Source organism: Myotis nattereri (assembly GCF_964212035.1).
Source record: "Myotis nattereri genome assembly, chromosome: X".
Lineage (NCBI taxonomy): Eukaryota > Metazoa > Chordata > Mammalia > Chiroptera > Vespertilionidae > Myotis > Myotis nattereri.
This window is the reverse complement of record NC_138078.1, coordinates 3052149-3065502: the sequence shown is the minus strand read 5'-3', so window position 1 is coordinate 3065502 and position 13354 is coordinate 3052149. Positions and strand designations below refer to the sequence as shown.

The window sequence follows — 13354 nt, the reverse complement described above, 5'->3', positions numbered from 1 at the left end:
AGCCGGCACTAGCCCAGAAGGCCACGGGGGCCCACACCCTCCTCCCCCATCACTCACCTTCATGCCGAAGGTAAAGATGGTGATGACGATCTTGAAGACCAGCGCCAGGGCCAGCTGCCAGATGGCCGTGTACACCCCGTGCCCGGCCGGCCGGTCGGGAATGTCATCCACGGGCCGGGTCATGTTGGGATCGTTGATGTAGTCGCAGAGCTGGGAGGACTCGAGGGCCCCGCAGTCATTGAACAGCTCGGAAATGAGCTCGCTCGTGCTCTGGCGCGTGTAGGGGTTGGGGTAGGCGACGATGGCGGTGATGGCGGTCACCACAATGACCTCCAGCACCGGGTACTTGCCCAGCCGGGTGGTTTTGCGCCTCCGGCACCAGGCGATGTTGCAGCGGATGAAGAGGGTGCCCCACAAGCCCCCGAAGACGCCCAGCAGGATGAAGGGGAAGAGCTCGGCCATGTACCAGGGCGTGTGATATTCCACGTAAAAGAGAACGAGGCGGCTGTTCCCGAAGGGGTTGATGGAGCGCAGCGTGAAGGCCGCCACCAGGGCTGCGAAGAAGGACCGCCACAAGGTCTTCAGGGGGAAGTAGTAGCTGACCTGGGGGACAAGCAGCACATGAGTGACCCGGGTTTCGCTATGACCCAAATGCACCAACAGAGACATGTCAAGGGCTCCGTGTCTGACAGTAGAACGGAGACTAGTCAAGGTGCTTTTCAGCTATTTTTTAAGAGAAATGAGAACATTTCATCATAATTCTGTTTATGGCATGGAGACCCCCCCCCCAAAAAGCAAAGAAACCTCTGAATTAGATTCTACAGACAACAGAGTAGATCAAGGGTTGGAAAACCTGGCCCAGCAAATGTATCTGAATGGCACAGGAGTTAAGAATAAATTTTTGATTTGTAAATGGTTAGGAATGCCCTAGCTGGTTTGGCTTCAGGCCTACGGACTGAAGGGTCCCGGGTGTGATTCCCGTCAAGAGCACATACATGCCCGGGTTGTGGGATTGATCCCCAGTAGGGGGCGTGCAGGAGACAGCCAACAAATGATTCTCTCTCATCATTGATGTTTCTCTCTCTCCCTTTCCCTTTCGCTCTAAAATCAATAAAAAAAAAATTTTTTTAATAAGTAAATGGTTAGGGCCCTGGCCGGTTTGGCTCAGTTGATAGAGCGTCGGCCTGCAGACTGAAAGGTCCCAGGTTCGATTCCGGTCAAGGGCATGTACGTTGGTTGCGGGCACATCCCCAGTGGGGAGTGTGCAGGAGGCAGCTGATCGATGTTTCTCTCTCATCGATGTTTCTAGCTCTCTATCCCTCTCCCTTCCTCTCTGTAAAAAATCAATAAAATACATATTTTTAAAAAAAGTAAATGGTTAGGAAGGACTATTTTATGACATGTGAAATATTCAAAAGCACTCTATTTTTGTGACACGAGAAAATTATATAAAACTCCAGCTTTAGCTCCTAAGGAAAGTGGTGTCAGGATGCAGCCACGCGCGATCACGGGCGCGGTGTCTGTGGCAGCTTCCCTGCGCCCTGCAGGGCTGAGTGGCTGGGACCCAGCCCGGGAGACCCGCAAAGCCTCAAACAGTGACTCTTTGGCCCTTTACAGACGTTTGCCGGCCCCTGGAACAGACGTAGCCGCGTTGCCAAAACCAAAAATGCTTCATTAATTTGGTTATGAGGAAGGGGGACACTGCAAATCTTCCAGCACATTTATATCGGCATTTTCCAAACGTACTGAGCAGCCCCCATCGCGGCTCCTTAATGAGCGGCAGGAATCATGTCAGCGGTCCTCCGAGGGCTTCAGGCAGCCTGCTGCTGAGCTCACCACTGACGCAGCCCGCAGCCCCGGCCCCGGCCGCCCTGCTCACCTCCTCCAGGCTGAAAAGCACGCCGCCAATCGGAGCACCAAACGCAACGGAGACCCCGGCAGCAGCCGCAGCTGAAAGTACCTGCAAGGCAAAGCGTTCCGTGTAGCCCGAGGCCTTTCATGAAAACAAGCGTTTGCAGGGGATGCCGGTGTGGCTCAGTGGTTAAGCATCAACCTGTAAACCAGGAGGTCACAGTTCGATTCCCGGTCAGGGCACAGGCCCGGGTTGTGGGCTCCATCCCCAGTGTGAGGCCTGCAGGATGCAGCTGATCCATGAATCTCTCTCATCATTGATGTTTCTCTCTCTCCCTCTCCCTTCCTCTCTGACATCAATAAAAACAGAAGAAGAAGGAGGGGGGGAGGGGGAGGAGGAGGAGGGGGAGGAGGAAGGGGAGGAGGAGGAGGAGGGGGGAGGAGGAGGAGGGGGAGGAGGAGGAGGGGGAGGAGGAGGAGGGGGAGGAGGAGGAGGGAGGAGGAGGAGGGGAGGGAGGAGGAGGAGGGGAGGAGGAGGAAGAGGAGGAAGAAGGGTAGGAGGGGGAGGAGGAGGGGGAGGGAGGAGGAGGAGGGGGAGGGGGAGGAGGGGGAGGAGGGGGAGGGGGAGGGGGGAGGAGGGGGAGGGGGAGGGGGAGGGGAGGGGGAGGGGGAGGAGGGAGAGGAGGGGGGAGGAGGGGGGAGGAGGGGGAGGAGGGGGGAGGAGGGAGAGGAGGAGGGGGAGGAGGAGGGGGGAGGAGGAGGAGGGGGGAGGAGGAGGAGGGGGGGAGGAGGAGGGGGGAGGAGGAGGGGGAGGAGGAGGAGGAGGGGGGAGGAGGAGGAGGGGGGAGGAGGAGGAGGAAGAAGGGGAGGAGGAGGAGGGGTAGGGGGAGGAGGAGGAGGGGAGGAGGAGGAGGAGGAGGGGGGAGGAGGAGGAGGGGGGGGAGGAGGAGGGGGGAGGAGGAGGGGGGAGGAGGAGGAGGAAGAAGGGGAGGAGGAGGAGGGGTAGGGGGAGGAGGAGGAGGGGAGGAGGAGGAGGAGAGGGGGAGGAGGAGGAGGGGGGAGGAGGAGGAGGGGGGAGGAGGAGGAGGAAGAAGGGGAGGAGGAGGAGGGGTAGGGGGAGGAGGAGGAGGGGGGAGGAGGAGGAGGAGGGAGGAGGAGGAGGGGGGAGGAGGAGGGGGGAGGAGGAGGAGGGGGGAGGAGGAGGGGGGAGGAGGAGGAGGGGGGGGAGGAGGGGGAGGAGGAGGAGGGGGGAGGAGGAGGAGGGGGGAGGAGGAGGAGGGGGGAGGAGGAGGAGGGGGGAGGAGGAGGGGGAGGAGGAGGAGGGGGGAGGAGGAGGAGGGGGGAGGAGGAGGGGGAGGAGGAGGAGGGGGGAGGAGGAGGAGGAGGGGGAAACAAGCACGCGCAGGGGAGACCGGAGGGGCCCCATCGGCAGATGGGAGCTGAGCCCGCTCACCTCGCGCCTCTTGCCCTCGTTCTTGCTGTACTTGGAGAAGAGGCTGCTGAAGAAGTTGCCGCAGCAACAAGCCACGTGCACCAGTGGCCCTTCCTTGCCGAGGCTCAGGCCCGAGGACACCACCAGCACCAGGGTCACGGTCTTGATCAGCAGGGTCCACTTGCCCAAGTAGCCCCTGATGATGAAGCCGCTCAGGATGGTCTTTATCTGCAACAGAGGACGGAGCGCGGGGAGGCGTGAGAGGCTTGCTCGAGCCTGCCCCCTACATCACATGGGAGAGGCTGCTTTCGGGTTGATTCAGCTATAATTTCACATTAACAGCATTTATATTAACATATGATTTTAATGAGAAGAGATAAGCCAAAGAGCCTATATACTTATAGACACAGCCCATGGACACAGGCAATAGGGTAGTGAAGGCCTGGAGGAGGGGTAGAGGGGGGACTGGGAGATATGTGTAATACTAGTAACAATAAGAAATACATTATAAAAAGAAAAAGAAATAAATAGTTGAAAAAATTAAAAAACATAATCTTACATTCATGGAAATGTGAAACAGTGCAATTCATAGTAAATTTTAATTATTCTTAGAGTAGAAGATCATAATGAGGGCCAAATAAGTAATTCTCAGGGTTTTGTTTTATTTGTGGCACTTTATCCTGTTCACATTAGCCTCTGTTGTGTTGAAAAGAGCCATGTAGCTATTGATTTTAACTGTTAATTGTTCACTATTGAAAGGCCTTGCCCTAGCCAGTGTGGCTCAGTGGATACAGTGTCGGCCTGTGGACCAAAGGGTCCTGGGTTCCATTCCGGTCAAGGGCATGTACCTGGGTTGCAGGCTCCTCCCCGGCCTGGGCCCTGCTCAGGGCCTGTGCAGGAGGCAACCAGTCGATGTGTTTCTCTCACATCCATGTTTCTCTCTGTCTCTCCCTCTCTCTTCCACTCTCCCTAAAATCAATGGAAAAATATCCTCAGGCGGGGATTAACAAACAATAATAATAAAATGCAGCCCCAGTAGAGAACCAGTCACTGCTCCATTCCTGACAAGTGTAGTACGGGTATTCCTGATTTCCCAATAGTTAAGGGATCATCTTAAAACCCTCTTTGGCATCATGTCACCTTTCCCAATTTGGGGAGGGTGATGAAGTGAGCCAATCCTTGACATTTTAAAGGGGTGTGAATGGACCATTTTCATCTCAGCATTATTGATGGAGAAAGAGCAAGTGTGCAGGCACGCGGGTGTGAGGAACTCAGGCACCCTTCCCAGGGAACGCGAGGAAGGTCTTTTAGCTGCACAAACAGGTAGTATTTCTTCCACTACCCTCTAATGCCAGACAAACTAGTGGTGGTTAAACCAGCCTTTAACTAGTCGTACTTGGCCTACTTGAGCCTGCGCCCTGGGCATCTCAGATCCGTTTATTTGAGGGATGTTTTATTATGCCTGCCACAATCCTGCACTTTTGTGTTGCCTTGAATAAAATTATCTCTAATTCTTTGGCAGTTACATAATGTGGACTTGGACCCGAGGGTAGAGTTTAAGAGCATCATGCCATTTAGAAAATTACAAACATCTCAATTACCTGAGCCTCCGCCAGCCGTGACACGTGGTGAATTGAACAATGTAATAGGCATTTTGTAATTCTCTAAAATGATTTTATAAAATTGTCATGATCAAATTAGGGACTAAAGAAAGTGAACCCGTTCCCAGTATATGCTACAATCCAATCACTTGCTTTCATCTGAATGAACAGAGACCGAATCAAGCAGCACTTTCACGAGATGAACTGGGGCGGATTTGTGACTCAGTGGGGTGAAGTTTAAACCCTTTCTAGGAAAGAGATCCGTGAAAGAGAGTGCTCAGGTTTTATAATGAAACACCCACTCGGGGACATGTCTTACATAGTCAATAGCGTTCTGATAATGAAGCAAACAGAATGGAAAGAGCCCCCCTCCCCCCGCCCAGTTCTCTCTAAATCCCCAAGTCCAAGAGCAAATGTTCACATGTGCTCTGGAGAGCTTAGACAAGCGCATTTCTTACACAGAAAAGTATTCTCTAAATTTGCATTTAAAAAGGTTTCCAGCTGGGCCGGCGTGGCTCAGTGGTTGAGCGTCAACCTATGAACCAGGAGGTCGCTGGTTTGATTCCCGGTCAAGGGCACATGCCCAGGCTCCAGCCCCAGTAGGGGGTGTGCAGGAGGCAGCTGATCAATGATTCTCTCATCATCAATGTTTCTATCCCCTCTCCCTTTCTCCCTGAAATCAATAAAAATATATGTGATTTAAAAGTCAGCGTGGCCCTAGCTGGTGTGGCTCAGAGGATAGAGCATTGGCCTGCGGACTGAAGGGTCCGAGGTTCGATTCTAGTCAAGGACACATGCCCTGGTTGCTTGCGGGCTCCATCCCCAGTAGGGGGCGTGCAGGAGGCAGCCGATCCATGGTTCTCTCTCATCATGGATGTTTCTCTCTCTCTCCCTCTCCCTTCCGCTCTGAAATCAATATATATGTGTATATATATATATAATTTTAAGTCAGCATGACATAGGGTATTTTTTTGTCGTTCCTGGAACAAGGCATGTCAAGCTTTCCTCTCGACCACCTTTTACTGACTCTGGCCCTTTGCATGAACCGCCTGGGCCCGAGCAGTGTTGGCGGCACCAGAGAAGGGTGTGGACGCAGGGAGCAGGGAGCAGGGAGCAGGGCCCAGCGTGCGTCCCCGGTCTGTCGCCATAATCGCTCACATCTTGAAACTCGCCATCTCCACTGCCTCGGGGCACGGGAAGCCCCAACCCGAAAGAGAACTGCACTGCTCTGCTTGGATTCCTGGCTAAAGTGTTCACTCTCCGGGCTTTCCGGGAATTAGCTCCATTACTGTTATTCCGCCCAGTAGGCCGTGCTGGTTTGAAGTCTAGTCTCAGGCGTCCCTCTGGTGTCTGCATGCAAGTGCTGCAAACGCTAGAACTCTGACTCCCAGGGCACGCTCACAGCGCAGGCCCTTCTGTGGAACTCAGTTTTGTGAAAATTGCAATGACCTTGTCACCACAAGAGCAAATGGTGGCAAAGGAGTTTACTCAGCAGCAAACCTTCTGGGCAACAAGCCTCCACTACCGTCCACTTCCACGTCACGTCCCACTGCAGGGCCACACGCACATGTGCAGCTGATGCAGCTGCTCCCGTGGGCTTTGAGGGTTATGCGTGCTTTGCAAACATAAGACTTCAAGCATCTGAGAAGCAATGGCGCATGAATCCTGAGTACAGAGCATAAATCCTGAGTTCAGCTGCCAGCTTGCCGGCTGAGTGACCTAGGACCGTGGTCAGCAAACCGTGGCTCGTGAGCCACATGCGGCTCTTTGGCCCCTTCAGTGTGGCTCTTCCACAAAATACCACGTGCGGGCGCACACGTACAGTGCTACTGAAACCTCGTGGCCCATGTGCAGGAGCCAGTATTTTGTGGAAGAGCCACACTCAAGGGGCCAAAGAGCCGCATGTGGCTCGCGAGCCACGGTTTGCCGAGCCGCAGTTTGCCGACCACTGGCCTAGGACAAGTTACTGAGCCTCTCTGTGCTTCAGTTCCTCATGTGTTAAATGAAGAGTAACAGTACCCACCTCAGAGGACCGATGTGGGGACTAAATGAGTTAATACATGTCAAATGCTTGGAGCTGTGCTTGGCCAAGTGCTCCGGAAGCGTTTGCTGTTCTCTTGATCGGCACAGAGGAAATCCGGCCCCTACTCACCTCGGGGATACCTGAGCCACAGGCGTAGGGCGCAAACACGCGCACCAGGGAGACGGCCAAGAACGCAAAGAGCAAGGCCCACAGGACGTACAGCAGGTAGTTCAGGATGTAGGCGCTGGCACCCTGAACAAGACACAAAACAGGAAGGAACCGGTGAGCCAGGCAGACCCGAGGGTCCCACCCTCCGCTGTGACAGCAGCAGCGGGTGCTGTGTCAGCGAAAAGGCAGCGCTGCTTGGATCGGCTGCTGCTACTGCTACTCCACCCACAGACACTGCCGGCTGCTCCACGAGCACTTTCCACAGACCTGCGACCGGTGAAAGCTCAGGGACCATGGAAATTGGGAATGAGCCCGGCCAGTGTGGCTCAGTGGTTGAGCATCGTCCCATGCACCAAAAGGTCACTGGTTTGATTCCCGATCAGGGCACATGCCCAGTTGTGGGCTCAATCCCCAGTGTGGGGTGTGCAGAAGGCAACCAATCAATGATTCTCTCTCATCATTGATGTTTCTACCTCTCTCTCTCTCCCTCTCCCTTCCTCTCTGAAATCAATAAAAATATATTTTAAAAAACAAAATAAAACACATGTATCTAAGGGGACCTTTGACTTAAGAGGGTTTTTTTGTGTGGGTTTTTTTTAATGTATTTTATTGATTTCAGAGAGGAAGGGAGAGGGAGAGAGAGAGAGAGAAACATCAATGATGAGACAGAATCATGGATCGGCTGCCTCTTGCACGCCCCCTACTAGGGATCGAGCCCGCAACCCAGGCCTGTGCCCTGGACCAGAATCGATCCTGGGACCCTTCAGTCCACAGGCCAACGCTCTATCCACTGAGCCAAGCCAGCCAGGGCCCAAACTAAGATTTTTACCCAGATCTGAACCCCTAGGGCCATGAGGGCAGGCGCCCAGTCTGTGTGCACCACCCCGCCTGCTGCCTGGATGTTCCCAGCACAGAATACACAGAAACCTCCTCCGTGACGCGATCTTAAAACGCATTGGAAGATGACAACTTGCACCACAGTGGGATGCCCCTCATGCCTGCTAGGACGGCTAGAATCGAAAACAGGTCATAACCAGTGCTGGTGAGGATGCGGACAAACCCGAACCCTCCATCGCTGCTGGCGGGGCTGTGACATGGTGCGATCTCTCTGGGAAACAGTCTGGCAGCTCCTCCAATGGCTAAACACGGACTTGCCATATGACCCAGTGACCTCTTAGGTATGTACCCAAGAGGAGTGGAAACTTATCCACACAAAAGCGTGTACACAAATGTCCAAAACAAACTCATCCACAATAGAGCGAGAGTGGAAGCAAGCCCCGTTCACCAGCGGATGGGGGCTAAATAAACCGGTCTGCCCATACGCCGGAATGTTACTGAGCCATAAAAAGGCTGGAGTACCAGGGCCACTTGTGTGGTTTTATAGAGATAAAACAAAGCCCAGCACAAGATTTCTAAAAATATATACATGTTGCCTGGCGGGTGTGTGTCAATTGATTGAATGCTGACCCAGGCACCAGGAGGTCATGGTTTGATTCCCCATCAGGGCACATGCCCGGGTTGTAGGCTCGATCCCCCGTGCGGGGCGTGCAGGAGGCAGCCGATGGATGTTTCTCTCATACATCAATGTTTCTCTCTCTCTCTCTCTCTCTCTCTCTCCCTCTCTCCCTAAAAACCAATAAAAACGTATTTAAAAACCATTCTAAAACATACATGTCTTACGCACATGAAACTGTGGGGGAGGGTTTTTCACCTGACGTTGAAACGAGAGCTAGAACAACCAAGTCGTGCTGGTGCGAAGCCCGGAGTGATTAGCAGACGCTCAAAGCTGACACCGCGGACAGTCCCACCACGCCCAGCGGTGGCCCCCAGCCCCGCTGAGCGGCGGGCACCCCCAGGCAGGACCCGGCCCGGACACCCACCTCGGAGCGATTGACCAGCAGCTCCGACCACTTCTGCCACAGGGGGCACTTGTCCCTGTCCTCAAACGTGGTCTCGGAGGAGGCCCAGCAGCACTGCTCGTGGCTGTACCAGAAGGCGGACAGGCAGACGCCCTCCTTCAGGTCGGTCATCCAGTCCACGGCCAGGTCGATGACCCCGGCCAAGGTGCCTGGAAGAGACAGCGAGAGGCTCTTAGAGGAAGCGCCCCTGGGGACAAAGTGGGGACACAGAGCACGGCGCCAGCGCCCTGGGGCCACACGCAGAGGCAGTCCCCTGAGCACTGGGGACGCGGGAAGGCAAGCCCAGCCCAAGGACACACACAGGCCATGGGCTGGGTCCTCACACTGGACAGAGGCCCACACGTCTTCACCCAGCTTGAGCCGGGGCCCAGCAGCTTGCAGAGCCCAGCCCTCCCGGGTTCCAGAAACAAGGTGCACCCTCTCAGGAAGCACTGCCTCCCCCACCTGGCAATCTCCTCTTTATCTTCCAGATCCCGGCACTTCCATCACCTCCTGCAGGAAGCCTTTCCTGATTTCCTAAGTTTGGGCTTAGCATGCTTCCCGGGTATTTACCCATCAGCATGCCTGTCACATTCTAATACCATGAGGTGATAGACATGACATCTACATAACACATATGTTATCCTGATTGTATCTGTAGAGCAGGTCCCAGTGGTGTAAACGCTTTGGAAAATAGTTTTCCAAAAGTTGCTCACCAGGTTAAACAGTTACCATCCTTCCAAGCAATTCCAAACCCTGAACACCTGCTGAGTAAAAGGTGATCATAGCACCCTACATGTTGTATGATTCCATGTCCATGTAACGGCCAGAGTGGGCAGAGAGAGACGGGCCGGGAGGAGGCTGCGGGCCCTGGAGCTTGACAGCTAAAGGACATGGAGGGTCTCTGGGTGCCGATGAAAATGTTCTAAAATTGATTGTGGCAATGGCTGCACAACTCCGTGAGGACACTAAAAACCACCGAATTATATACTTTAACTGGGTAGATTGTATGGTATGTAAATTATACCACAATAAGGCTGTTACATATGTACATATACACACACACACACATACATACATACAGCGAGTGGGGGTGATGCAGCTCAGAGAGGGAGAAGTGGACTTTTAGAAAAGGTGGTCAGAGAACACCTCAAGCAAAAGATGACGTTTGAACAAAGACCTAAAGAAGGTGAGTGTAAAAAAAATAAATAAATGGAAAGTGAGGGAGGGGTCCTGCAGCTAGCCAGGGGTGAGACCCAATGATCACCCCAAATCCCGCCACCATTCACTCATTCATAATCACATTATCCCACACCCAGTCTTCCTGGCTGACTTCTTCTCACAGTGCTGGCAGTTTCAGCTTCCTTCTATGAATGGAGTATCTGTGACACCCAGTGGCGATTCCCCATAAATGTTTTGTGAATGTTTTGTTCCGTGGAGCAACAGTGACACCCAGTGGTGATTCGTAATAAATGTTTGGTGAATGTTTCGTTCCGTGGAGCAACAGTGACATCTTGTGGTGATTAGTAGTAAATGCAGCGTTAATGTTTTCTTGGTATTTCCATTTGTGATGCAACAGCGACATCTACTGATCAATTCTTATAACTGCACTGCAGAGGAGACCCTGGACCTCCGCATCTCAGGAGTCAGAATGTAATGTCCAGGCTGTCACTAAGGAGATGACAGGCCAGGCAGTGGGACACCTGAGTCCTCTCCTCCAGCTGGACAACAGGGAGGTGAATGGGACACAATCTCCTGGCTTTCCTTCCAAGGTACATCCAGATCAAAAGAGCACTTCGGCGCTGGCAGTATCCGCTCATTCTTACCTTCCTCCTCTTCACTTGCTGATGTGAGCAGGGGCTCCCCTCCTCCTGTGGCTCTCACCCTGGCTGCACGTTAGTATCACAGGAGGGGCAGGAGGGAGTGGAGGGGGTCTTTGCTCAATGCTAGGGCATCATCTCCAAACACACTATCTGATGGAAGCCCAAGCAGCAGTATTTATTTTTTAATTCCCCAAGTGATTCTCCTTAAAAGAACCGGCGGAAATCGGATTGATAGTGAAGCCAACTGGTCAATATCGGGTTAAAGACAGCCCGATCACAGCCTGATCAGGCTCTCAAATTAATTAATACAGCTAACCTGCGCGGTGTACTCCAAGTCTCTTCTGCATTTCTTTATTTCTCTATTCATTTCTCCTTCCTAGGAGCCGAGGGTAATGACACCATGAATGGTTTTAAACATCTGTTCTAAACAAAGACATCAAAATTCACAGCCAGCTCCCACCCCGTCCTCAGGTCTTCATAGAAGCGGTCAAACAAATGGGTGGCGATGCACCCTATGACCACAAGCTCAAGTTCACTGGGCATGCCAGTGGGAGACAGGGATCGGCTGGGAGAAATGGGTGAACAGCTGCTGTGACGACAAGGAAAGGAATCCCCCCCTGAACACTCCCCTTGGCTCTTTGTGACAGGCCGAGCCGGTGGAGCCCCTCCCACGGTTGTCTGGGGAACAAATCCAACTGAAATCCTCAGGAATCCCAAATCTCCATCTGCGCCCCTCAGTGCTGTCTTTCTCACAGCATCTGCTGTATCCCGCCCACATTGCAGACCCTGTCCGGTCAGTGCCATACCCATAGCTCTACGCTATGGTGGGCAGGGGGTGTATTAAGGGGGTCTCCTCAGCTCGCCCAGGCTCTTTATCCCAGACATGACCCCGCACAGCCTCCTGAAAGGGAGGGGTGGCAGGGGGCAGCGTCCCTGGAGCGCTGTGCCCTGGACATTGAGTGTGGGTTTCTCCTCCACAGAGCGCTCCGCTCGCTCTGGACACCCGGTGCTGGGGCTAGAAAATGACGGACGCAAAGGCCCTGAGGGTCTGAACAGTGTATGGGCGGAGGGTAGCTCCAGCTAGCTCCCGGGGTGTCTCACTTTTTTATAAAGGAAATGGAGCCTTTTGTTAGAGGCCAGTTTAATATGTTTTTGTTGACTTTTAGAGAGAGAGGAAGGGGAGGGAGGGAGAGAGAGAAACATTGATGAGAGAGAACATCATCAGATCAGCTGCCTCCTAGGGATGGAGCCCACAACCCAGGCACAGGCCCTGACTGGGAATCGAACCGTGATCTCTCGGTTCCTGGTTTGGCGCTCAACCACTGAGCCACACCGGCTGGATGCGTGTCGCACATTATTTTGAGTGTCTTGGGGTGTTTGCAAGGGCCTCCCAGTATTAGCAAGGGCCAGCGTCACATGGTGCTTTATTATTAGACCAAAACCTCTCCACACTTTTTTGCCTTCTTCCTAAGCAAGCAGCACAGAATGTAGAGTGTGTGCTTTCATACAAGCCGGTGGCCACACGCCTGCGGACTGCACAGAGCTGGCCGGCGCCCCAATCACAGCTCTGCCATGCCCACACCGGAGCCCCGCCCTCGGGCCTCGCCTGACGGTGACAGCCTTTACGTGTCCTGTATGCTCGTCTATGCACGGATTGCCCCGCATGGGATACGAGGGAAACACTGTTTTCAGAACGCCATCCCAGCAGCTGTGCTGGGCCCGTGCCCGCCTCCGCCCGGGGTGCCCAGCCACGTACCTGCCAGCAGCCCGATGAGCAGCATGACCACCCATCCCGACCAGGCGTCCAGCAGGCCCTTGATGAACTCCCAGACGGACTCCTTGCTTCTGCTGGTGATCTGCAAATGAGACACGCGGTTAATCCGGCACAGGCTCCAGTCCTCGCTTCCTCCCCTGCGCCTCCCTCAGGAGACCATGGAACTAAGTGGCTGATTTCCCACTCACGGCTCCTCCGGCTCCCTCCACATGACGGAGTGGGCTTTCTCCTTCAAAAACCCACTTCATTTAGCCCGGCCGGCCCGGCTCAGGGGTTGAGCATCAACCTATGTAACAGGAGCTCATGGTTCGATTTCTGGTCAGGGCACAGGCCTGGGTGGTGGGTTCGATCCCCAGTAGGGGGCGTGCAGGAGGCGGCCAATCCATGACTCTCTCTCATCATTGATGTTTGTCTCTCTCCCTCTCCCTTCCTCTCTGAAGTCAATAAAAATATATATTTTTTAATCCACTTGATTCAACAAACTCACTAAGTGCGATTTGAGCGTGGATGATTCGCAAGCCATTCTGAAGGGAGACGTGGAGTCAGCGCCATTGCGGGCCATGAGGTGGCACTCTGGCTGTCACCCCTCACCTGCTCTGAAGACGCTGTCCCTGGGACTGATGGCAGCCCCCACACAGTAGGTCCGCCTCCGTGGAGGGAGACCTGGCCGTGGCACGTCCTCACCACCAGGCCTTCCTCTCACTGTGACCACTGGCTGGTTCCCCTCCCCACCCCCTACTGTTCCCCCTGCCTGGCTCCTGGCTGCCTCCTGCCTCCTCCCTCT

The 13354-nt window shown here is 54.1% G+C and overlaps 1 protein-coding gene across 2 annotated transcripts in view; it reads right to left on the bottom strand.

The window, feature by feature from the left end:
• The window catches only part of CLCN4 (chloride voltage-gated channel 4), a 55747-nt gene that overhangs the window by 23567 nt on the left and 18826 nt on the right, over positions 1-13354 (bottom strand). For both annotated transcript variants that reach the window (XM_081080917.1, XM_081080918.1), the window contains exons 3-8: positions 12553-12652; positions 8956-9143; positions 7037-7159; positions 3305-3511; positions 1880-1960; positions 58-603 (exon numbers count right to left, since the gene is read on the bottom strand). In XM_081080917.1, coding sequence (XP_080937043.1) covers positions 58-603; positions 1880-1960; positions 3305-3511; positions 7037-7159; positions 8956-9143; positions 12553-12652 — 1245 coding nt within the window. The remainder of the gene's footprint in view (positions 1-57; positions 604-1879; positions 1961-3304; positions 3512-7036; positions 7160-8955; positions 9144-12552; positions 12653-13354) is intronic.